This window comes from Alexandromys fortis, unplaced genomic scaffold (genome assembly GCF_014885135.2).
Source record: "Alexandromys fortis isolate MF-2015 unplaced genomic scaffold, M_Fortis_MF-2015_v1.1 scaffold_120, whole genome shotgun sequence".
Lineage (NCBI taxonomy): Eukaryota > Metazoa > Chordata > Mammalia > Rodentia > Cricetidae > Alexandromys > Alexandromys fortis.
In genome coordinates this window covers 4,804,605-4,829,370 of record NW_026067999.1, presented here as the reverse complement: position 1 = coordinate 4,829,370, position 24,766 = coordinate 4,804,605, and the positions used below count along the sequence as shown (strand labels likewise).

The following is a 24,766-nucleotide window of genomic DNA, read 5'->3' as shown; positions in this document are numbered from 1 at the left end:
GTTTTTTTTTTTTTTGAGATAGTTTCTTTGTGTAGCCTTGGGTATCCTAGAACTAACTCTGTAGACCAGGCTGGCCTCGAACTCATGGAGATCTGCCTGTCTCTGCCTCCCAAGTGCTAGAACTAAAGGAAGGCATGTGCCACCACTGCCTAGCTGTTTAGATCATTTTTATGAGACCGACGTGGTGCCTACTGCGCTAAGGCGGCACCTTGTTTAGGCCAGTTTTTAAAAACATATTTAATTCCCTGTAGATGGAGACTCAGTCATTTGTTTTTTGCTATGAGAAGCAATAAGTGTGCATCATGCACATTTTGTGACTTTATCAAAAGTTAGTACAGCAGTATAAACTCAAAATAACTAGGTTAAAATAGTGAACATTTGAAATATATAGGGACACTGACAAATTGCTTTCCCCATGTCAACACTTGACATCAGTGATTTAATCTTCACAGTGTTATGTAGAAAATGTCTTTTATGTTATTAATTTACATTTATTTATGAGTTTCTGTGCATTTGTTTAATATTTAAAATGTGGTTATGTTTATTTTCCATGTAAATTTTCTTTCTGTGAATTTTGTCCAGGCCTTTTCCTATTTTTTGTTTTGATGATTGCTAAGAGTTCTTTGGCATTATGATGAGCCTCTCAGTATTGCAGAATCTTTTCCAGTATATCATTTGTCTTTTGACTTTATTTTATGACATATAAATTTATAATTTTTGTGGTTATAGCAATTTCTATATTCCTTTTAAGGTTTATATCATGCTTGGAAGGATCTTTCCTTGGTAATCAAATGATGTTATAAACCAAGACTCATAAACAGCAATAAAGCAGTGGTTGAATAATATTCTGAAACAAAACTATGTGTTATGCTTTTATAGGTTTTCTTATGAGTTTCTTAAAGGAATTGGCAGAATATCATCAAACTAAAGAGGGCTGTGACGTGGAAACGCAAACAAGTGACACATTTCCTAGCAAAGTGTCCCTAGGTAATTATAGCCTTCTTACTTCAATTTTACTGGGTATCTTGTTATTATTTTGTTTTTGCCTGATTATTTTTTCAAACAGGGTCTCAACTTATAGCCCTGGCTAGATTTGAACTCACTGTGTAGACAGAGCTGGCCTCAAACTTTTGATTGTACTGCCTCTGCCTCCTCTGAATACTGATATTTTCAGATGTGTACCACCTCCCTTGACCTGTTTTATTTTTGGGAGAAGAAAATTGCTGTATTTATCATACTATGTGATTTTTCCCTGATCTGGAAAAATGCTACCTGTATGTAGGTGACAAGGAGATTCATTTTTGTCTGAAATTATGTTGCTGGATGTACCAAGAATTGCTTTCCACTCTCATAATCTATCCTGAATGGCAGGGCTACACTGATCATTCATATAGGGATCCCAAGATCAGGTTCTTCCTTACATGTGGAATTTAACCTGTCTTAACTAGGAAACTCATCTCATGTCTTCTCTAACCTTATTTTATAGCCATTAAATTAGTATGTGTCTTGGCCAGTGTTCTAGTGTGAAGAAATTCATTTTTTGGAGTTGGCTTACAGGTTTAGTCTATTATCATCATGGCAGGGAATATGGTGGCACATAGGCAGACATGGTGTTGGAGAAGTAGCTGAGAATTCTATATCCAGATCCACAAGCAGCAGGAAGAGAGACACTGGGCCTGGCTTGGGCTTTTGGAGCCTCAAAGCCCCCCCCCCCCCCCAATGACATACTTACTCCAGCAAGGCCACAGTTACTCCAACAAGGCCACACCTCTTTATCCTTTCAAATAATGCCCCTTCCTGGTGACTCAGCATTCAAATATATTAGCCTGGAGGGTGGCGTTCTTATTCAAACCACCATAGTATGTTACAAACTGTTTGCTTTGCAAAGGGAGAAGTCATTGTCTCATCATTTCACTTAATAGTTGAAACTGAGGTCCTCAGAGGGGAGAGCAATTTGGAAACTCCCATTTGGGAAGAGTCCAAGGTCTTTGGTCCAAGGCCTAGAGATTTTGTACTCTGTGCCTTTCTATAATATCTTACCTGTGCTAGCTAGTTTTTATTATCAACTCTACTTGAGACAACCTAGAGTTGCCTTAAATAAAGGGTCCTCAATTAAACAATTGCCTCCATCAGATTGGACTATGGGTACATCTGTGGAGAATTGTTTTGATTGATGTTGGAGGGACCAGCCCACTGTGGGCAACACCGTCACCTAGGAAGGGGCCCTGAGCTGTATATAAAAGTTGGCATTATGAGCCAGGAAACAAGGCAATAAGCATTCCTCTGTATTTCTGCTTGAGTTCCTGCCTGACTTCCCTCAGTAATGGACTGTGACCTGGAATAAAAGCTGAAAATAAGCCTTTTCTTCTCTAGGTTGCTTTTGGTCATGGTGCTTGTCACAGCAATAGAAAGCAAACTAGACACTACCTTTTTGTTTTGTGTCAAAAGAGCTGGAAAGCAATTATTTATAGTGATGTGCTTATGCACCTTTTTGGTTCGTCCTCACTTAGTAGTGCCTTTAACTTGTAGGAAGACAAGGAATTCATCATTTACAAAGATATATTCTACAACTAGGCCCTAAGTATAGTTTAAATACCATTAGCAACACATTATGTATTAATTGCAAAGGAGAGCTTTCCAGTATACAAAGCACATAGATAAATTTTAAATTTTTCTAGTGGGTACATTTTAAAAAAATGAAAAGTAACAGGTGAAATTCATTTTAATTATTTAACCCAAAACACTCAAGATATTTAGCAAGTACTCAGTATAAAAATATTAATAGATATTTTATGTACATTTTTGTAGTAATTCCTGGGTATCTAGTGTTTTATATTCACTAGAGCACAGCTCAGATTGGGCTCATTTCAAATACTCAGTCACTACATGTGGCTGGAAAGTCCTGTATCAGACTGTGTGGTTATGGCTCATTGGAAAATAAGTGAAGTGGCTGGTAAACATGCTCACACTTATGCCTGCTGCAAACGTTTGATGTTTTAATCTACTCCTGCTATCTCTTTCTTCCCATATGTGCTGTTGTGCATGGGATTGTACTTTACATTCAGGTTTATCCTCTGATTCATGGTTGATTTGGCTATCTGGTTGGTTTGAGGACCAAGAGCCTCCTGGAAAGAGATCTGGCATGAGGCCTTGAGTTGGGCCTGGGCCTGGTTGTGTAGTAGTTGCTTGACCCTCTGGAAGTTACTCAAACTCTTTGTTCCTTACCTGTAAAATGCAAGAGTTAAATTACATAGTTTTTATACCTTTTATAAAGTTGATCATGTGTCAACTTTAATCCAAGTCCAAAGGTCTCTGCACTTAGAAACTGAGAAGAGGTTGATTTATACTTGTCATTTTATTATTGACATTTCAAACATTCAGAACAGTTGAAACAATGTTAGAGAGACTATTTGCTTGCATAGATGCTGCTGTGACATTTATAATTATACTTGTTTATCACTTATCTGTCCACTTATCCATCTTGGTTCTTGAATGTATTTCAAAGTAGGTAGCAGGCATCTCTACACTTCCCTTTTAGTATAGTCTGCTTTGGGCCTCTTGCATATTTGACTGAGTTGATTTTATATTTCCTAATTGGCTGTGCTATTTTTTTAATAGCTGAGAAGTTTCAGCTTATCGATGAACAATTTGCAGATGCTTTTCCTCACCGTCCCAAGCTAGAATCTTTAGAGACAAAGTTAAATGAATATAAGAGAGAAATACAACACCAGCTTCAGGTAGAAATGTGTCAAAAGGTAAGCTGTACTTCTTGCTGCTATTAATGAGAGCTACTTTCACTTATCTTCTACAGTCTTTTTTTTTTTTTTTTGATTTTTTCGAGACAGGGTTTCTCCGTAACTTTTTGGTTCCTGTCCTGGAACTAGCTCTTGTAGACCAGGCTGGCCTCGAACTCACAGAGATCTGCCTGCCTCTGCCTCCCTAGTTCTGGGATTAAAGGCATGTGCCACCACCGCCCGGCTTCTTCTACGGTCTTAATCTTAGGCATGTGGGGAAATATCTGAAAGTTTTTATTAAAGAGTAGAGTATTATACTGTTAATGTACATTTCTCTCCATTGATGTCATTTGTTCACATGTTTGCCCAAATCCTATAGGACAGTAAATGAGATAAAACTAAAAATGGATTAAAGATGTATTTGGACAGAACATTATTAGTAACCTAATGAGTGAATTTGTACTATTTTTAGTAACTTTTTTCCGTTTATGTGCTCCATTCATAGTTGAAGTATTTTAGAGAAGCTGAAATAACAAAAGTTAAGATGGAAGAGAAAAGAAAGTTTGAAAAAGAAATGGCTGAGTTCCGGAATGAATTTGAAAGAATTTGTCAAGCTAAAAATGAAGCCCTCATTTCTCAGGAAAAAAACACCCTGGAAAGAATTAAAAAGCACCGAGAGGTAATATCTGGAAATAATTTACTGGGTGGCTATGTCTTGCTGTTAAGTAGCTTCGTTTCCGATCCAGAAGGGACAGCTGATAGAACAAGGCTCTAGAGAAGCAGTTGGAACTGTAGTAGTCGAGAGTGGAGAGAGACAGTTGAGTTCAGACAAGCCCACATAGTCTTTGCTCTGCAGGGCAGAAAAGAAAGAACTGGAGTGAATGTCCATCCTGGGATTAGGAGACACTTGGCAAACAGCATCTATCTTGTTAGGCAAATTAGAGAGAGAGGGCTTCAGGGAGAGGCTTGGAAGTAAATAGTTGCTATTGGACAAGGGGGAGGAGCTCTTTAAAGCAGAGAGGATATTACCATTACAACACCCAACTGAGGCATCAGTTTGAAAGTGGAAGAGCAATCCATGTTCTTGGCCAAGAGGTTTCTGTTCTGACTCTGGGGAGGATTGATCATTTCTGAGTACCTGTTCCTCCCTTTCCTTGAGGGTGGGAAGGTAGCAGCAGTTGAGGAATGCTGTTTTGACAAGCTTCATTTGATTTGAGAATGGCATCGTCAAGAATTAAAGACCTTGGGGCTCTGCTAGGGGATGAAGAGGGAAAAGACGGAACCAGGAAAGAAAGGGAGTGGCCCCCATTCTGGGGAAAATGAGGATATATGACAGTCTCAGAGTGATCTAGGAGTAGGGTTTGAGAGGCTGTTCAGAGTAGCCCAGTCACATTGCAGGCAGAGATTTCCTTCAGGAAAACCTGTTTGCTAAGAGTGTGTCTTCAGCCAAACGGGACTTGGAGTACTCTTTTCAGTGTGCATCCAGAACAGTTGTCAGAAAATCTTCAAAATAGAAATGCTTCCCCCTAGAGTTCATCATTGCTCGGAATTTTCAATATGACCTGTTATCCGGTACTAAATAGGACCCCTCTACTATGTGTCTAGCATATCTGAGAAATGGACTAATTTCATCTACAAGAATAAGCATAGATGTTTAAGATACTGGGTTATGTTTAGATTAACAACTTTATCTTCAACATAGGTGACTGACTAGATCCCTATTTAGTTAATATTACATGAAAGTGTTGAAGATACCAAGCCTTTGGATGCTTGTCCACATCTCTCCCTGTTAAGGCTGTACTATTCTTCATGTCACCTCAGTGACTTCTTCCCCAGCTCACTGAGTAACTCATACAGGTGTTTTTCCTGCATGTGGTCTTTATATATTTCATGTGTGAGATCATTACATCCTCATGTGATTGTTTTTCCCTCAACCAAATTGTGAGATCCTTAAAGACGAGGAACTTTTCTGCTCCTGGTGTTGTTTTGTTCAGTGGTGGGATGGCCCAGCCCATTCACTTGGTAGTTCACTGGATGGTCACTGGATGACCCATAAACTGAAACATTTAGGCACCATCCTCAATCACTATGGAGATTCTATTTTGGAATTCATTGCTGACTGCACATGTTTAATATTTTTCCTGCTGATTCAGAACTTATCAAATTTTTGAGTAAGGGAATATGAGGGTTGTTAAAGAACTAGACTAGGGATGTTAGGAATATAGCACAGTGTAGTTTATCATTCATTGAGGGACTAATTTTGTTTACAAAAAAGTACATTTTTATGCGAACTATAATATAGACTTAAAAAGCAAATCTTGATGAAATCTCTTCAAGGAGAAATTGTTACCCTAAATATCTGTAGCTTTCAGTGTGTTCTAGAATTTAGGAAGTAACGTCTGAGTTCTAGTATTTTTATTTTATTTTGCTTGCTTGTTAATAATAAATGCTTTCCTATGCAGATTGAAACGAAAGAAATTTATGCTCAAAGACAACTTCTACTAAATGACATAGATTTGCTTAGAGGTAGAGAAGCAGAGCTGAAGGAAAGAATTGAAGCTTTTGAATTGTAAGTAATACATGTTCTTTTTGGATGTGCAAAAGTTGTACTAAGTATTATGTTTAAATTTTCTAGCCTTTTCCAAAAGATTTTTTGTGTAATGTCTGCAAGGGTATATGCAAGTGCACTCACCCATATGTGCCTATGTAGGTCAGAGGTCAATGTCAGACATCTTTATCACTCACCACCTTATTTTTTACAGGGTCTTTCATTGATTGGCTTGAAGCTCATTGATTGTCTAGACTTACTGAACAACAAGCTCTGTGCATCCATGCCTTTCTTTCATCACCCCTACCATTTCTGGCTTTTATATGGATATTGGGGATCTGAACTAAGGTCCTTATGCTTGTACAGCAAGCACTTTCTTTACTGAGCCATCTCCCCAGCCAAATAGAAACCTAGGGTGGTAGTGTATGTCTGTAATCCCAGCACTTACGAAGGGCGAGTCAGGGTTATTTCCAGGGGTTTAAGACCAGCTCAAGCTCCATGGTCAGTTCTAGGCCAGCCTGGATACTTGAATCAGTTGTTCAGGCCTGCTACATTTACATGCTCTGTACTCAAAGAAAGGAAATAGAGTAGTCTGACTTGTCATGGGTAGAGCTATTTCTCATTGTGTTGATACCCCACCTAATAACAAAACAAAACAAAACAAAACAAAATTGCCAGGGAGAGTCTTGGCTGTGAAGGTGATATCAACTGCTTTAGAAGGTACAGCTTGTGGGGAGGGGAGCTTGGAGTTCTTTGTAAACTATTAGATAACAAGTTGGGTACCGGGATGAAATATTTCTATCAGACTGCCTTGAGGCTAGACAACTTGGAGGTATTCCTAATGCTTCAGCATATACTTTGCTTTGCAGCTGCCTTCAGTTATCATACCTGATAGTTTCTTATATGTAGCTGAACTTCAGGCATCCTGGCCTGCTCCATTTACCCACTTTGTACTCCAATAAGGAAATGTGGTTTAACTTGGTTTGTCATGGAACCATTTCTTGTGATGGGGGCAGGGGTGCTACTTAACATGTTCTAAGTGTTCAGGATGCTTCATCCTTCAGTTTTACCTGGGACTGCTAGCAAGCCCACCACCTGTAGTGTGTGCATATAACCTTTTTTCCCCATTAGAATCGACTGTTAGCACTCAATAGGTACTCTAGGAGTCTAGTGCATTAAAGAACTTGTCACTGTCTCAGTTCATTTGATTTCTTCTTTACCTTACTTTTTTACCCCCACTCCTGCTCTGCCCTCCTAAGCATTCGGCTAAATTAAGTGTACTTGCTGGTGCATGCCTTTCCAGGTTAGCCAGCAGAGGGTGCTGGCGCTGATACATAGAGTTTATACCCAGTTCTTAGACCAGTGAGCTTTGGGTAGTGCTTTTCAGAATGGCTTGTTCTCTGCAGCACTCTGGAAAGTGGAGAACTGCCAGTACTGCTCATCTAACCTCACTAGGAGGAACTTGTTGAGTCAACGTAGAGCAAGATATGATCCCTCCTTCCCTCCCTCCCTCCCTCCTTAAATCCCTTCTTCCATCCCCTCTCTTCATATTTAATCAACGGATTATTAAATGTTGAAAGCTTATCTTCTACCTTGAGTATCTATGGGCTAGTGAAATAGATACAACAGTTGTAATAAGTATTATAAAAAGTTATGTATATAAGATAACTTTTGTTTGTGCTTTTATAACATCCTTCTTCACCTCTGAATTGATTATGACCATTTACCATCTATAACTAGGCTTTAGTTTGAGATATAGTCTCACTTTTTTAAAACCTGGCCAACCTGAAACTCACTATGTAGACCAGGCTGGCCTTGAACTTGAAATGATCCTTCTGCTTCTGCTGTCTAGTGCTGAAATTATAGGCATGGGGCACTGTGGTCATGATGCAACAGTTTGTTTTTGTGTGTGTGTATTTAATTTCAAAATTAATCTGATTATTGGTGTGTGACTGGGTGAATGTGCAGCACAGCAGCCCACACATAGAGGTTAGAGGACAACTTATGATGAGTCAGTTCTTTCCTTCTACCATGAAGATGTGGATCCTGGATATTGAACTCAGGCTTAGCAACAAGGGCCTTTACACTGCCCTCCTAGCCAGTTTTTAAGTGTTAATTAGCTCCTATAAGGAAGTACTTTGGCTTGATTCCTTCCTGCTTCTTTAAGCCAGAGACCCCTATCCTGCTCCCTCCCTAGTTCTGATATATTGTAAACTAGGTCAGTTTGTAAAATATAGGAAGACTTCTGTCTTTTTCACTTCCTATTAGTACAGTTACATATATTTCAGTCTGTTGTCATGCAGACATTTTTCTTCAAATTTATTACATCAGATATTGTACTTTGTTTGTTTTATATGTTTTTTATTCATCTCAGGACCCAGAAGCTCCAAGAAGAAAAATATAAAAGTGAGGCTGAGGCACTTCAGAGACGGGAACAGAATCTGAAGAACATTGAGGAGACCTATGATCAGAAGCTCAAAACTGAACTTTTAAAGTAATTGTTTGGCATTTTTAAAGAAGTAATATGTTTAAATTAAGTTGGTAAAAATGTGAACGAAAGATGATGTATATATGGCTAATATTTACATGTCAAAATTTAGTGTTTGAGCAAATCTATTTTCTATGACAAATCAAACCTTTTCCATGCATACTTGAGTTAAGCTGGTTTTTAAAGCATCCAGTGTAGAGAATTACATCAAATGCTTTTATTCATAGCTTCTCTGGCTGTGAAGGCTTGTGATTTACTTTAACCTTACATGTGTAAATATGTATTATATTGTATACTTTTCCCCTTTAACTTTAGGGCACCATATGACTTGCTTAGCTTGTGTAGCTGATTAGCTGTAAAATTGGAATTGTAATCACTTTAGTCATCTTTCTCATGCTGCCACTGAGACGTTCATCTCAATAACAATTTACAAATTACTAAGGTAGAATTGGATCGTGAACATGTATGTGCTTTGTATTCCCTCAAGACACTGTAAATCCAGGATCAAAAGGAACTAAAGTGAACTATATGAAGCAAAAGATGATACAGGGGAGGGAAAATAGGACAGCTATGGTTACTTTGGTCTACCCTCCTTCCTTCCTGCTTTTTGCTATGTAGTCCAGGTTGACTCGAAATTCTTTACTCTCCTGACTCCAGGCTCCCAAGTTCAGTGATAGCAGATGTGTGCCATTACGCCCAGGTACTTTAGCTTTTCTCTAGTCCTAATTTTACGTACTGGTGAATAGAATCCTAGAGCAAAGACAATTGTATGGCAGCTTTTCTCAGTGGCAGTTGTACATGCTCCGCCTAATAACCTTTAATATTTGTCTTTGGTTTCAGCAAATGTAGGGTGGAGGATGTTCATCACAGGAGGGTTTGTCTTTCTTTTCATCCATCTCTGACTAGTGACAACTGAAGAAAATAAGTAAAATTTCATGGAAACATCCCTTTTGCTATTGCTGATGTGGATAAAATACCAGTAGGATCTCAGTTGCACATAAACTCTAAGACCACAAGTTCTTATCCTAGTTGGGGTTGGGGAGATTGTACAGGCAGATTACAAGTGACTGACTGCCTTGCTATCTCTGGGGATGTAAAATCTGTTGTGTGCTAGTTAAGCTTTGCTTTGTTTCCTTTAATGCTTTCTGTACCAATTGAGACCAGTTGAGACCAATTGAGACCAGTTGAGACCAATTGAGACCAGTTGAAATGGAGTTGTTTTCAGTAAGCCCATGATAACACCCTTCATTTTGTGTGATTAAGTTTTGGGGCCAAATTTATAGGATAGAGGCAGGGTTTTACTGGACATTTGATGTTTAGAATTCAGTTACCTGGCCTTAGAACTTTTGAAGTTTCTCCTCAGCTATGTTGGCACCCTTAGATAAGCTCCTTAGGGTTAGTGATCTTTTACAGGGAGATAACAAGGACCTCATTTCAGTTGTTCTGATTCTCAGATACCAACTGGAACTAAAGGATGACTACATCGCTAGAACAAATAAACTACTAGAAGAGGAAAGGAAGAATAAAGGTGATTTGGGTGGCTGGCTTATTTTAGATCTGATATAGGTTGTTATCCTTCTAAGTTGCATCTGTTTTATATTCTTAAATACAGCTTTCGCTTTTTACAGCATGCTTATTTACATATTATTGTCAAAGGGAGGGGATGTATTGCTATGGTGTGCATGTGAAGGTCAGAGGACTTATGGGACTTGGTTTTTTTCCTTCTACCACGTGGGTCTCTAACATTGAAATTGGGTTGTCAGATTTAGCAGCAAGTGTTTTTACTCACCAGTCCATTTCACTGGCTCTTCATTGATTTTTTTTAAGATTTATTTATTTTATGTGTATGGGTGTTTTGCCTGCACATATGTCTGTGTGCCATGTGCATGTGGTGCTTGTGGAGACCAGTAGAGAGCATTAGATCTCCTGGAACTGATACAGATTGTTAGCTGCCATGTGGGTACTGGGAATTGAGCCCAGGTCTTCTAAAAAAGCAGCCACTACTCTTAACCACTGAGTCATCTTTCCAGCCCCATTTATAGAAAATTTTACTTTCTCTGTCCTCTGTGACCAGGTTTAATAGTTTTTTTCATACATGTCATTATACTTCCTAAGCTCTCAAGTTTACATTGATCTGAGGCTATGAAAGTTGAATAATTTTTTAATTTTCAGATTTTTACATTTTAAGATATTTGTGAGAAATTGTGAAAAGAATATGAACTTTGGAAATTTCAAACATTTTTTGAAGTAAACTGGAACTGCTTACTTGCTATTTACTAGATACCAACTGTGTGACTCCTTTTGCTCGTGTCTTATAGAAGCAGATGTATCTCTTGTAAGATAACACTATTGTGTACTTAGATTTGTGAAATTTTCTTTTGATATTTATCTGCATAGACTTGTGTTAGAGGAAGGAAAAACTACAGAAGGAAAACATATAGATTTTGCTTTTTAAAGAAAGTAGATGCCGTTAGCAGATCCCATACCCTTCCCAGGTGTAGTAACTGGTTAGCATGTGAACATACATGACACATGTTAACTCATCATTCACTGGGTAATGGGATTTATTTCTTATTTGCCCACTAAACTTTGACTTATACACTTGTTGCTTTAGACTATGCAGCAATAGTTATTAGGTCTCTAGAGTGACCATGAATTATTAAATGTTTTTTGTGTTCAGTAGGAAACCACTATTTAATTGGTTCTTTTTTATTCCCTAGAAAAAACAATTCATTTGCAAGAGGAACTCACACTTATTAATTCAAAAAAGGAAGACCTCACTAAATCTGTAAATCGTATGAAAGAAGTTGAGGTAATTGTAAAACTCATTTTTTAGTTTCTTTAATGACTATTAAAGTCATTAATAGACTTTAATAAAGTAAGGGTTTAATACTATTTTTATTTACAGAGAACATAAAGGTGTTTGGAGAGTTATTTTTATTTTTGTGCATTGGAGCTTTGCCTGTGTGTATAGTGCCCATGGAGGGCAGAAAAGGGACATAAGGTCCCCTGGAACTGGAGTTACAGAGGGTTCTTAGCTGTCATGTAGGTGTGTAGGTATCAAACCCCTGTCCTTTGGAAGAGCAGTTTGTGCTCTTAACATTGAACTACCTCTCCAGCCCCATAGGCCTTTTTGATGTGTTTGAACTGATTATTTTATGACTAAGAAGGTGATAGATTCAGTTAATGCAGTAGGCTCTAATTTCAAGCAAAGGCACATAGGGACATAGGACAAGAACTTGTATCTAAGAGTCCTGCTGCTCGAATAGTACCTCCCTCTGTTACTGCTCATATGCCTTTATGTGAGTGTAATCTTGGCGATATTTCTAACAGTGCATGAATTTTGGGTGAGTTGGGTGAACTACCCATAACAGATGGCGAGCATATCTTAGCTTCTATCTTAACCTCTTCTTTTTCATTAGTAGCTATTACAATTTTCTATCACTACATCATTCTTTTACAGGCTGTCTTTAGACAAAGTAAAATTTTTACATACCACTGATACTATACTATCTTTAGTGGTATGCTTGTCATGTAATGTCCAAAACTCAAACTTTAAGTAGTTGAAGGAGACTGTAGCTGGGTGTAGTGCTGCACACATTTGATCTTAGCACCAGGAGGCAGGCAGATCTGAGTTTCAGGCCAGCCAGGGCTAAATGTGATCTTCTAAAACAAAACAAACAACAAAAACCTAAACTGAAGTAGATACTATAGGTTAAAATTTACCTTTGCAGCCTTGAGATTTGTGTAGGCTTTCATATCCAGGTATGGGACACATAAGACTAAGGAAAGGAAAGCACCTCACAGCAGTAGAGATTGTTTCCACCTTTTATCTGTTCATGTTTTAAAAATGTCTTGTTAAGTTGTGCTGATGTATTGCTAGCATTTGAGAATTGACTCTATACTCTTTCATTACTTCATAGGACAGAGGTCTATTGATACAGACTCTGAGCTTCCTCTGGCCTATCTCACCAGTGCAGAAGGCCTGACCTCTGTTTGGTAGTCACTGTCATTCATTTATGATCTTAGATTCAGACAGCCTTCCAGCCTTTACCTTTGCAGTGCTGTGAAAGTTATTCAGATGTAAGTTTTCCTTTTTCAATTTTAGCTGGAGCTAGAGTCTGTCAAAGCCCAGTTTTTGGCAATGTCAAAACAAAACCACTTGCTGAATGAAAAGATGAAAGAGATGAGTGATTACCCATTACTGAAAGAAGAGAAAGTGGAGCTTCAGGCACAAAATAAATTACTTAAACAGCAACTGGAAGAGACTAGGAATGAGAACTTACGTCTCCTAGACCGTATGTCTTTTTTTCTGATCTGTCTATTTCTGTAACTTACATTAGGTTGGGATTATAGAACAACTTCGTATCTGTAAGGAAAGCTTACATTGGGAGAATCTTTTAAGATCCTTCCATTGGAGGTGCTTTCTTTTTGCTTGCTAGTATATAATTAGTAGTTTCATTTTAAGTAATATTTGTTAAATAACTGCCTCTTTGTGTGACTTCCGGGTTCAAGCCCTCTGACTAATTGCCTCAGTTGAGCCAGTAAGCACTTGGAGCGAGGCCGGGAGAGGAGGTTGAATTATAGTTATTTCTACTCTTAGCCTTGATCTCCAGGTCCAGCAGTCTGGACTGCTTATACTGTGCATCTCAGGCAAGAGAACTCACAGTCACTGCTGGAGGCCTCCCATTAGTGCTCTGTGCCTGTGCCTACTCATTGTACCTCTGGAAACTTGTTCCTCTCCCAAGCTTCCTAGTACACTAACATTGTGGCTCTGTTTCTACTACTCTCTCCTTTATAATTACCCTACAAAGGCACATTTTATTAATGGGGTTCGTGGGTGACCCAAATGGAGAGTACCATCAGCCTTATTTCTATAGCCTGACTGCCATGGGCTGCTGTTCAGATGGGATGAAACTAGGGACATGTACTGACTGGTGACAAATAGGGACTTCTTTCTTAAAATATCATCTGCATGTGGTAGAGGGAAGAGATAGGCTATTGAGTTAAAGAATTTGAAAGAATTCTTTAACTTAGAGGGCTCCTGGAGGAATAAAATTATATTAATATGAATTAAATGATTTTATTCTGAAATTTGTGAATCAGGATTGTTCTTAGGCCATTTGATAGAAGTGGTAGAACATTAATTGCATGAGTACAAAGAAAGGACAATTTAAACCTCTTTAAAGAACTGCTTTTTTAAAAAGTGAAATAAGCAATTTTAAGATTGATAATAACTGGGAATGTTTTTCTTTAACCTTCTTAGGTATAACTCAGCCACCTCCTGAGCTTTTGGTTTTTCAGAAAGAATTACAGAAAGCAGAACGTGCTATGGCACTGGAGCACAAGGAATTTGAAACTCATAGGCAAGCCCTGCAAAAACAGCTACAGAGTGAAGTGAGTCTTGTTCCTTCTTTTTGTGGGTATTGTGCCAGTCTACTTTGTAGTAGTTATAGAACCTTTCAATGTGCCACACCAGCGAAAATCAGATTTATTTGAATACAAAGAATTTCTCCCCCAACATTGCAAAGGAGCCTTTCTCATATGAGAAAATTCTCTGATGTTTCTGACTTTATATTCCTATAATAGCACTGAATGAAAAGTAAATTCATCTAGCTGTAAACTTCTCAGAGGGCCTGGTAATTCCCACCATGAGTTTCTTGATTCCTGCTTTGTGGCATACACACATCCACTGTGTCTCTGTAATTGCTGTCTTCATGCAGTAGAATAGCTAGCTGTTTTTAGACTTAAATTGAAAAGGGAAGGAGGGGAAGGTGGCACACACATTTACTCCCAGCATTCAGGCGGCAGAGGCAGGTGTGTATGTGAATTCTAGGACAGCTAGGGCTTCACAGAGAGACCTTGTCTCAAAAAACCAAAACTTGTTTGGATGTTGTTTTAATAGAGTTCTTCCTATTGGTTTTTGGTGTAAACACTTCTTTGAATTGGCAAAACAAAGAATAGAAGCACAATAAGAGAAATTTTCTTTCTGAAGCAAACTGTAATTGGTTTGTATTTATTTCTTTGGCTCTTTTTCAGATTGAACATTCTACACATTTAAAGGCCCAGATATTAGACTACGATGCTTCTATTAAAAGGTTAACCATTCAGGTTGCTGATTTAAAATCACAACTAAAACAAACTCAGACAGGTTGGAGACTCTTTTAAAAATAAATTGCTTATTAATTGTGTTTGGGTATGTGTATAAAGAGAGAGACACAGACACATAGAACACCAGAATACTGTGGCATTCCGGTGGAGGTCACAAGACTTACCTGAATTGGTTCTCTGCTTCTACCTTGCTGAGGCAATGTGTCTCTTGTTTTGATGGTTGCACTGCCTTCCAGGATAGGTAACCTGTGAGCTACCTGCTGTTATAATAAGAATGCAGATGTGTGCTACTGCATCCAGCTTAGAATATTTTATATTCTATGCTTAGAATATTTTATAGCTGTATAAAGTATCTTGATCATATCCATCCCACTCCTTTTTCCAGCTTCTCCCTTCTGTCAGTATATCTTCCTTTCAGCCCTTTCAGCCTTAATCCTCTTTATTTACCCTCCAACTCAATGTTTTCCTTCTTTTGTGTGTGTGTGTGTGAGACCCTAATAAGGCTAACAGATTTTCCCATATTTTTATATAGTTTTCAGTAGACCTGTGTGTAAATATATAAGAGAAACAGGATAGCTGGGTGCAAAGAGAATTACTTTCAGAATTGGAGACCTATTTTTGTTTTGGTCTTTAGTTGAAGTTGTTTGATCTCAGGCATAACACTTTAGAACTTCCTCAAGTTCCTAATTTATAGTGGGGATAATGGTATCTACTGGGCCACAGTGAGCAACGATGGAATGATGGAATGGATATTGGGCATGAGCTGGTATATGAAAGCCCCTCAGGCACTACTTACTGCTAGTGATTCGTTACTATGTCTTTACTGTGGATGTTTCTCACTCTCTCCTGCTTTCTTCTTCTGTTGCTTTTGGTCCAGTGTGTATTTGTTGCCCATTCAGCATGTTTTTCATCCTTCCTTGACCTGAGCCTTCCTTAGTTCCAGCTTGGACTCAAGTTTCTCATTAAGTCCCTTGTTCCTTCCACCACCACTGGTTTTATTTCTATCTCATTATTCATTTCGAAACTCTTTTTCAGTTTCTCATTTTTCACTAGCAATTGTTTGCCAGACTGTCTGCCACTGAAAATATAGGAGTCTTGTAATGTGGAAGTAGATCAGCAGAACTGGGGCCCTCCTGCTGTCCACACACATGGACTTAGCCCATTGCACACTTGTCTTTGTAGCATCATAAGGAAGTGTTGTATGGTAAGAGGCAGCATAGGTACAAGATTTATGCTAGAAAATCTCAGCATCTCTAGGAATTGTTGACCATGTGGCCCCCATCTCAGGAAGACTATCCCCTTTCTAAGTGGAGAGCAGTGAGAATTTGTGGCCAGGTTATCTGACACTTAAGCTTTGGGGGAAACTATGTTGGAGTCAAATGTGTGAGTATTCATGAAACAATAATTAGTAGATGGATATACTACAGTTCAGATCTGGCTAGACTTTGTATCAAGAAAATTATATATTTTTATTTCTCATCTAGATGTAGGTATTTCAGACTCATTTTTAACAGATTGTGAGATATCATGTTTATAAAGGCTTGATACATGAAGTTAGCTTTCAGTCAATGTTAATAGTTATGACTATGGCTTCAAAAACTGTTTAATGTACAAGCTTGTTCTTACTACTTTAAAAATATTTTTGAGCATAATTTAATTTTATTCACAGCTTTTTCTTCTCATTTCTCATATTTTCTTTTTGTGACCCGCAGCCTTAGAGAATGAAGTGTTCCGAAATCCAAAGCAGTCTTTGACCCTTCATTCCCTGAGTGGTCTAGTGAGTGGCAAGATGGTGCCTTACAATGGGGATACAAGTGGGGATTTCTTGAATGCACCTCTTGAACAGAACAAGGTTATGGCAGGTGCAGTTATGTCAAGGATCCTACCTTATGCAAATACAGCAACAGAGGCTGGTTCCCCAGACTCTGACCTTGAGTTCTTAGCCAGTAGCACTAAAGCCAAAGTGAGAGAGCTAGAGCAAGAGGCTGAACGCTTGGAAAAGGCTTTCAGAAATTACCATCGAAGAGTTACTCGGAATCCTACTGTGAGTCCTCAGCCAGCAAAGAGTCCTTCATCTGTATACTCACTAGGAGCTCTCAGAAGCATAGCTTCCAGTTCCATGGACAGACATGTTTCTGCAGAGGACAGAGTTGTCTCTGAACAGCCTCTTGTGGACGTGCTGAAGGAAGAAAAGAGTGACGTGTCCAGAGCGTTCATGGGCAGTGTAGCTTCACGGCATCGCAGGACCTCTTCCTCTACACCCCATCCAAAATCGAGAAGAAGCCTTGATAATGAATTGTATCTGGAAGGTAAGCCACTGTCCAGAGGGTTGTGACATGGATGTTTTAGACTCAGGCAGTATACTGAGTAGATAGCTTGGAGGAGCCTGCTCCAGCAGTGCTGGTATTCTCATCCTGCCATACCGTGCTTAGCAGTGGTAGCCTTCCCATGTCATGGGCTTGGTGTGGAACTTGAAGCACAAAGGGTGGTAAGGTCTAGAGTTTTTTTTTTTTTTTTTTTTTTTTTTTTTAGCATACAGAAGTGTTGCAGGAACAACATGGCCTCTATCTTGCTGATTAGTTTTGTATGTTCCATGTTGCTTATACAGTTTGAGTTTAGTGCTTGAATCATTGCCTTTGTGGATCTCATACATCAAGCGTGGCTATTTTCAAGGATGGCATAGGATTTATTTTCAACTTAATAGAGCTTTTAAAAATTCACTTTGAAGCCGGGCATTGGTGACGCACGCCTTTAATCCCAGCACTTGGGAGGCAGAGGCAGGTGGATCTCTGTGAGTTCGAGACCAGCCTGGTTTACAAGAGCTAGTTCCAGGACAAGCTCCAAAGCTACAGAGAAACCCTGTCTCCCAAAACCAAAACCAAAACTAAAACAAAAAACCACTTTGATACCTCTCTATGCAGTTTGTTACATACTTGCCCCAATTCCTTCTACCTTGTAGGTCTTTGTAGACTACACGTTGCTTCCTCCAGCCCTTGTCTTGACAGAGCAGCTGGGTCACATGTTGCTTCCTCTAGTCCTTGTCCTGACAGAACAACAGCCCAGCCATCACCTGTTCCATCTAGGCACAGTTTCTCTGATCTTTCTTTCTCCAGCGCTCCAGAGAAAAATGCCTGGTAAGTTATTTTCTCATCAGCTTCTCTTGACTTACGGCTACTGACCTACTGTTTTGACTTTCACTCCTTTGGCCTTTTAAGGCAATATTAAAGATCATGTGGCAATCTGGAATTTACAGTTAGATTATAAAATCATTTGTGATCTTTAAAAGTCATCTGAATTATAAAGGAGAATAATTGTATAAATAAAAATATTTATAGGTCTGTGAATGGATTTAATTCATAAAGATACACAAATTAAATAAACTTTGAGAGTAAATAAATTTGGCTCATTTTTTAAAACTGGAGAACTTCCACATATCAAAATATAATTTAAAAATATGTTTTGAGGGCGGGTATGGTGGCACACACCATTAATTCCAGCAGTTAGGCAGAGGCAGATAGATCTCTGAGTTCAAGGCCAGCTTGGTTTATATATTAAGTTCCAGGACTGCCAGGACCATCTCAAAAACAAACATCAACAAAAAATGTCTTGGCATTTAAAGATAAACAAGGTTTCAGTTTGTGTATCATTAAAATAATTTCTGAAGTAAGTAGGGTATGATTGTCAAAGTAGAAAGACATGCATGTTTTTTAGAACTAGGACAGTGGGTCATTGAGTCTGTGATTCATTGGCAAGACCACAGCAGGAGATCCTGAGTCCCTGCTTCTGAGCTCCAGCTTGGCACCTGATGTTTAGGAATGGCTACGTGTTCAGATTTGAAAACTGCAATTTGGGCCAGTCATGGTCCTAGAGCATTTATATCTTTAATATTTTTATGTTGTACTTTTTTTTTCAGACAGGCTTATTTGTTATGTTGCCCAGGCTGGCTTCAAACTTGTAGTGCTCCTCCAGCCTGTCTGCCTTTCTGAGTCCCCATGCACAGCTTGTATTAAATTTTTTTTATGAGAAAGCCAAAAAGAGCATGGAGACGTACAGTAACAAAGTCAGCCCACTTTGACACATAGTTGGGCTTGTGGAGTTACATTTTCAGCTGGTTTGTGCTGATGGCATATGGAATTTGTCTTTTGAGAAAATGTCTTGTGGTTAGTGGAAAACTACCCGAGGAATGGTATTGAGAGTACAATATTCTTTGTTAAATGGAGCAGTGACTACTTAAGGGCATGGGGTAGTAACAAGGAACGTGGCTGAGTAAATATAGATTAGTTGCCAAGAACAGTGCTTGATGGCAAGCTCAGTCTTCTGGAGCCATTCTCGCTCCCACCACACACACACACACACACACACACACACACACACACACACACACACACACACTATACAACTGGGTCCTAGAGCCATTTTTATTACTATTTTTTTATGTGTATGGGTATTTTGTCTCCTTCTATGTCTGTGTACCATAAGCATACCTGGTGCCTGCAGAGTCCAGAAGAGGTTGTCAGATCCCCTGGACGTGGAGTTTTAGGCTATTGTGAAAAGTCACATGGGAGCTGGGAATTGAACCCAGGTCCTCTGGAAAAGCAACTACTGAACCATCTCTCTGGCATGCAGAGCCATTCTATATAAGTCAATGAAAAAATGAGTTTCAAGAGCATGCTTGCTTATCCCTATTATAATCCCAACATTCAAGAGACTGAGACAGGAGAATTACTATGAGTTTGAGGTCAGTCTGGGCTACATAGTGAGTTCTAGACCTATCACAGAGAACCAGTCCTCCCAAAAAATTGGAAGTTTTGTAAATTATTTTCAGCAACCAAAAAACTTTTGTCACCCTATTCTCTTGGCTTTTATGTTACTAACACTTTATATTCATGTATTTTATTTTTCCAATCCAGCTTTTATCAAAGACAAACTGAAACTCAAGACAAAAGCGAATTTTCAAATGTGGACAAGCAATCTTTGAAAGATAATGAGGAGTATGGACCACCTTTCAGATGTAAGTTTTGAATATTAGGTTTTGTGTATGTGTGTGTATGTGCATGGTTATACATGTGCTGTGGCACCGTGTGGATGTGAGAGGATAACTTCAGATGTCATACATTATCTTCCACCTTGTTTAAGGCCGGGCTGTTTTTATTCATCATTATATATTGGTATAGCAAGCTATACAGCCAGTGCGTCTCCTGGCTTGGTCTTCCATCCCACTTTAGTCATGCTGGAATTATAGACACGTGGAGATCCGAGAAGAACTTGTAGGAGTCAGTTCTCTTGTCAGGTCCCAGGCATGGAACTCAGGTAGTCAAGCTTATTGGGAAGCATCTTTACTTGGTGAACAATCTTTCCAGCCTTGATTCATTTTTCTGTCACAAAGAATTTTAGGTTGCATTTGAGTTTCCTTTGGAAAAAAATGGTATAACATAGTTTCCAAGTTAAAACTAAGGCCATAAAGTGAATCTTTAATATTTCAAGGTTGGGGTTACTTCAATTTAAAAAAAAATAAGTAATTTTCTCATTGTTCATTCTTTTTCTTTTCTGTGGAATGAAATACTTTCTTTAGCTTATACTGATAGAATGGAAGTGAAAGAATGTTCAAATGAGGGGTTGGGGCAATGGCTCTGTCTGTAAAGTGCACCTGCATAAAAGCTGGGCACAGTGGTGTACTCCTATGGCCCCGCACTGGGGAGCTGGGGACAGCAGGATGCATGGGCTTCACTGGCTAGCCAGCCTAGCCAGATCACTGGCCTTTCAGGGTTGAGTGATAGACTCTTTCACAAAAAGTAAGGTAGAGAGTGATTGAGGAAGACACCAAACATTGACCTGGCCGCCACATGCACACACAAAAATTAAGATGAGAGACAAGAAAGTGGTGGCCTAGCTATAAAACCATGCTTTGGACGGTATAGGGTCCTTCACCTCTGAGACTTTCCAGCTTGAGAATTCTTTACATTTGTATATGATCTATCATTTGGGCTTGCTGTTTCATTTCAAATCTGAAAGAATCATTTTGCATAGTTAAGTGAGAAAGCTTTAGTAAATTGTGTGAAATTTTTAACTCTAGTTAATAGACTTTGTTAATTCATTAAATTTTTTCATTCTTTGAGAATTTCAGACATGTATATACAATGTATTTTGATTATAGCCACTGCCTACTCCCCTCAAACTTCTTCCTGATTTCCTGTTGTCATGTCTCCCTCCCAGCTTCATAACCCAATGGGTCCAGTCAGAGTTGTTCATATGTGCATGGGTGTAGGGTCATCCACTAGAGCAGGGGCAACTTAGTAGGAGCCTCTTCCCTTAAAAAGAAACCTCTCTTCCCTACTCCAGTAGCTTTCAGCTACCAAAGCTCCTCAGTTAAGTAGTGGGGCTTTTGAGTCCCTCCTTCATCTGTGCCAGGATATTGACTGCTTTTGGTCATTAAAATATTAATATTGAATTCAAATTATTAAAATTGAATTTATTATATTACAATTGAATTCAAAGGATTTTATCTGCAAACCAAATGAATTCTCTGTTGAATGATGAATCTATTTTTGTAACTGAATATCATTTTTAAAATAGAAAGAAACTTTGAAAGTTGAGCATTTTGTAAGTGGTTGTACTAAGACCCCTGTAGGAGAAGGCCCCCATTTGCTTTTAGTGCAGCTTTAGTGTTCCATGGTTAGATCTATCTCCACTACTCCCCAACCCTCAAGCACCCTCCACCCCTGCACTACATAGCCCTTCTTTCACTTTCTGCTATTACTAAGGACTCATGCATAATTAGTTACATCTCATGTGAATGCAGGGACCAAGCCAGAACAGTTTGAAGCAGAAGGACTCTACCCTGCTGGTGACATGCCTAGCATAGATCTTGCTGCAGCTACTGTGCCTTCCAGACCAATTTCATATGACTGCCCAGGTAAGTGATTCTTTTCTTAAACTATCAGTAACCAATAGCCACATGTTGCATGCTGATTTGTGTACTCTGTAAATTATTTCCCGATTATTAAAGCTCTTCTGTTATTACATTTACTTATTTATTTCATTAATTGTGTACACTGGTGTTTGTCTGTATATGTGCATGAGAGTGCAGGTGCCTGGGGAGGCCAGAAGAAGACATTGGACTCTTTGGAGTTAGAGTTACAGGCAATTGTGAGCTACCTAGTGATAGGTTCTGGGACCCAAATGCTGGTTCTATGGAAGAGTAGCAAACACTTTAACTGCCAAGCCATTTCTCCAGGCCCAACATTAATTGCTCCTTTGTTTGTTTGGGGTTTTGTTTGTTTCTGTGCGTCTGTTTGTGGAGGTCAAAGGACAGCTTGTGGGAGTCAGTTGTCATGGATCAAACTTGTATTTGGTAGCAAGTACATCTACTTGCTGAGCCATCTCTCTGGCCCTATAGGAATTTCATAAACATTATTCACAGATTTGGGCTTGTGGTATTATCATTATTAATGACATTCTGAAGGAAGTCTTCCTATGTGGCCATGTACAAACTGCTAAGGAAACCTGAGAGTAAGACTTCTCATTAAGTCTTTTTAAAAAATGTTTACTTCGTCAGAGTCGAACAGTGCAATTATGCTTTTCCCTTAAGACTTCTGCCAAAATTGTTTTGTAAAGAACCTTTATCCATAGAAATTGTGGTAAAAACATGAATTAATGGTCAAGTACCATTGTATGTCTTTAGTATAATCACAACATTTTAGTATTTGGTGTCTTACTTCCCCTATGTCATAAGTTAGGATAGAAAAACTTTATATTTCAATCTTCAGAAATGTTGGTATCATTACATTGTCACTGGTCATCAGACTTCTGCCTGGCCAATGCTTCTTTCTCTTCTTCAGCTTCTCCACTTCCTTTGTCAGGTGGTAGAGGGAGCAGAGAGCAGAACTGAGAGGAGGTTTGTGCTTTGTTTCAGCCCACCCAACAGCCAGGCCTTTTTTTTCTTGGCCTCAAACTTGAAAGGAAATGTCTTACTTAAAGCCACCTCTTAGTGCTGTCCAAACAGGGACGCCAGCATCACCTCCCACCCACCCACACACTCAGTCTCTCCATAGTAGTTTCTTGGTTTAAGCCACAGTACTCAGGAAGATGAGGAACTATTGAAAGGAGCAAGTGATTTTGATTATACTCACTCCTGAGTAAGTGTGCTTTGGAAAGTAATTCATTTAACTAAACTCAACCAAGCACCTTCTCTCGGTTGGGCACTTGCCTAGGGGCTGGACACAATCAGTGAGCCAAACCAAGCTCCTGCCTTCATGGAGACTCTGGGAAGAAAGGGGATGGGTGCAGTGGAGTCCAGCAGGCCATCACACATGCCCTTGATAGGAGACACAGAAGGTACAGCAGCCATGTTTACAGAACTGAGGAAAGGAACCAAAATAATAGCTAAAGGGAATCAGTGAGTAGCTGCCTTGAGATGTATAGAAGACCACATTGGTGGCTTTTTAAATAATTAGTAAGAGCATGGGTATGTGTTGATCACTTGAGACATTCTCTTATATTCATCTCTGCCTCTTCATCTAGGCACAAAGAAGGTCAAAATGTGGTGTTCTTGAAGTACCTAATGCATATACCTCTGGTCTTGGCTTTTGTGCCCAAAGAAGTTTCTGCACTTCCTCTCTCTTTCCCCTTTCCCCTTTTTATCTTCTTCTGGTTCCTTTTTTTCCTCTCAGCCACAGTCCTATTTTGTTATTGCTATTCCCTTTGGGAAAGTAGAACCATTTGAACTAACCTCTCCTCCATCAGCAAGGAGGGACAGGATAGTTGTGTGAGTCTCTGCTATTTTAATTTTATGACAAAGGTAGGTAGGTAGACAGACAGACAGACAGACAGACAGACAGACAGATCTGTGTTGCCATTCTCTTGTCAGCAAAACTCCATTCCTGCTAAGCATTTGGAATAAGGGTCTGAAGTCCTCTGGTAAACCTGTGACATTGTCGCTGATTGGCATTGTTTGAGTGAAAAATGTAGGTCATGGGCCAGAGCTAAAAGAATGGCCAGCATCTTCATCTTTGAAATTGAGACTTAAGGATGGAAAGGGAGCAGACAATATAATTGCCTCTCTAGCCCATAGGGAGTGGCACTATTAGGAGGTGTGGCTTTGTTGGAGTGGGTGTGACCTTGTTGAAGGAAGTGTGTCACTGTGGAGGTGGGCTTTGAGGTCTCATATTTGCTCAAGCCACACCTAGTGTGACAGTTCACTTCCTGTTGCCTATGGGTCAAGATGTAGAACTCTCAGCTCCTTCTCCAGTACCATATCTGCCTTCACGCCACCATGTCCTACCATGATGATAATGGACCTAAGCTCTGAAAATATAAGCCATCCCAACTAAAAGTTTTTCCTTTGTAAGAGTTGATGGGGTTGTGGTGTCTCTTCACAGCAGTAGAAACTCTAGCTAGGACAATGGGCCTTGCTCAGAAGAAATAGAAGTGGGGAAAAATAAGCACACATGATGTTCTAGAAAGAATGTATAAGATACCAGTGAGATACTGGCAAGTAACTCACTGGCATGTTTATGTATCACTTGGAGGGTAAGGAGGACCTCACAGAAGAACTGTCTCTGTAGCAGCAAGATGAATTGTACAATCACACAAACCCTGGTGGCTCAGTGGACATGGGATAAGTATGTTGATGTGGGAGTGATTTCTTACTAATAAAGAAACTGCGTAGGCCCATTTGATAGGCCAACCCTTAGGTAGGCGGAGAAAACAGAACAGGATGCTGGGAGAAAGAATCTGAGTCAGGAGTCGCCATGATTCTCCCACTCCAGACAGACGCAGGTTAAGATCTTCTCTGGTAAGCCACCTTGTGGGCTACACAGTATGTTGCCTGGCCTTCCCTTGAACGTGTGGACTCAGATTCTTGGATTGCTAGTGCTATACTTGTGT

At 39.3% G+C, this 24,766-nt stretch overlaps 2 protein-coding genes across 8 annotated transcripts in view; one reads left to right on the top strand and one right to left on the bottom strand.

The window, feature by feature from the left end:
• Positions 1–24,766, top strand: part of Ofd1 (OFD1 centriole and centriolar satellite protein) — a 37,303-nt gene that overhangs the window by 9,121 nt on the left and 3,416 nt on the right. For 6 of the 7 annotated variants that reach the window (XM_050160565.1, XM_050160564.1, XM_050160563.1 and 3 more), the window contains 14 exons: positions 880–987; positions 3,619–3,755; positions 4,240–4,413; positions 6,197–6,303; positions 8,657–8,776; positions 10,225–10,298; positions 11,491–11,582; positions 12,879–13,068; positions 14,037–14,167; positions 14,810–14,921; positions 16,594–17,190; positions 17,841–18,015; positions 19,792–19,892; positions 21,681–21,794. In XM_050160565.1, the coding sequence (XP_050016522.1) occupies positions 880–987; positions 3,619–3,755; positions 4,240–4,413; positions 6,197–6,303; positions 8,657–8,776; positions 10,225–10,298; positions 11,491–11,582; positions 12,879–13,068; positions 14,037–14,167; positions 14,810–14,921; positions 16,594–17,190; positions 17,841–18,015; positions 19,792–19,892; positions 21,681–21,794 (2,232 nt within the window). The remainder of the gene's footprint in view (positions 1–879; positions 988–3,618; positions 3,756–4,239; positions 4,414–6,196; positions 6,304–8,656; positions 8,777–10,224; positions 10,299–11,490; positions 11,583–12,878; positions 13,069–14,036; positions 14,168–14,809; positions 14,922–16,593; positions 17,191–17,840; positions 18,016–19,791; positions 19,893–21,680; positions 21,795–24,766) is intronic. The other variant, XM_050160567.1, reaches the window with a different exon arrangement.
• Gpm6b (glycoprotein M6B) overlaps positions 19,915–24,766 on the bottom strand; it is a 171,745-nt gene continuing 166,893 nt past the window's right edge. The window contains exon 8 of the mRNA XM_050160571.1: positions 19,915–20,291. Within this exon, the coding sequence (XP_050016528.1) occupies positions 20,202–20,291 (90 nt within the window). The 3' untranslated portion in view covers positions 19,915–20,201. The remainder of the gene's footprint in view (positions 20,292–24,766) is intronic.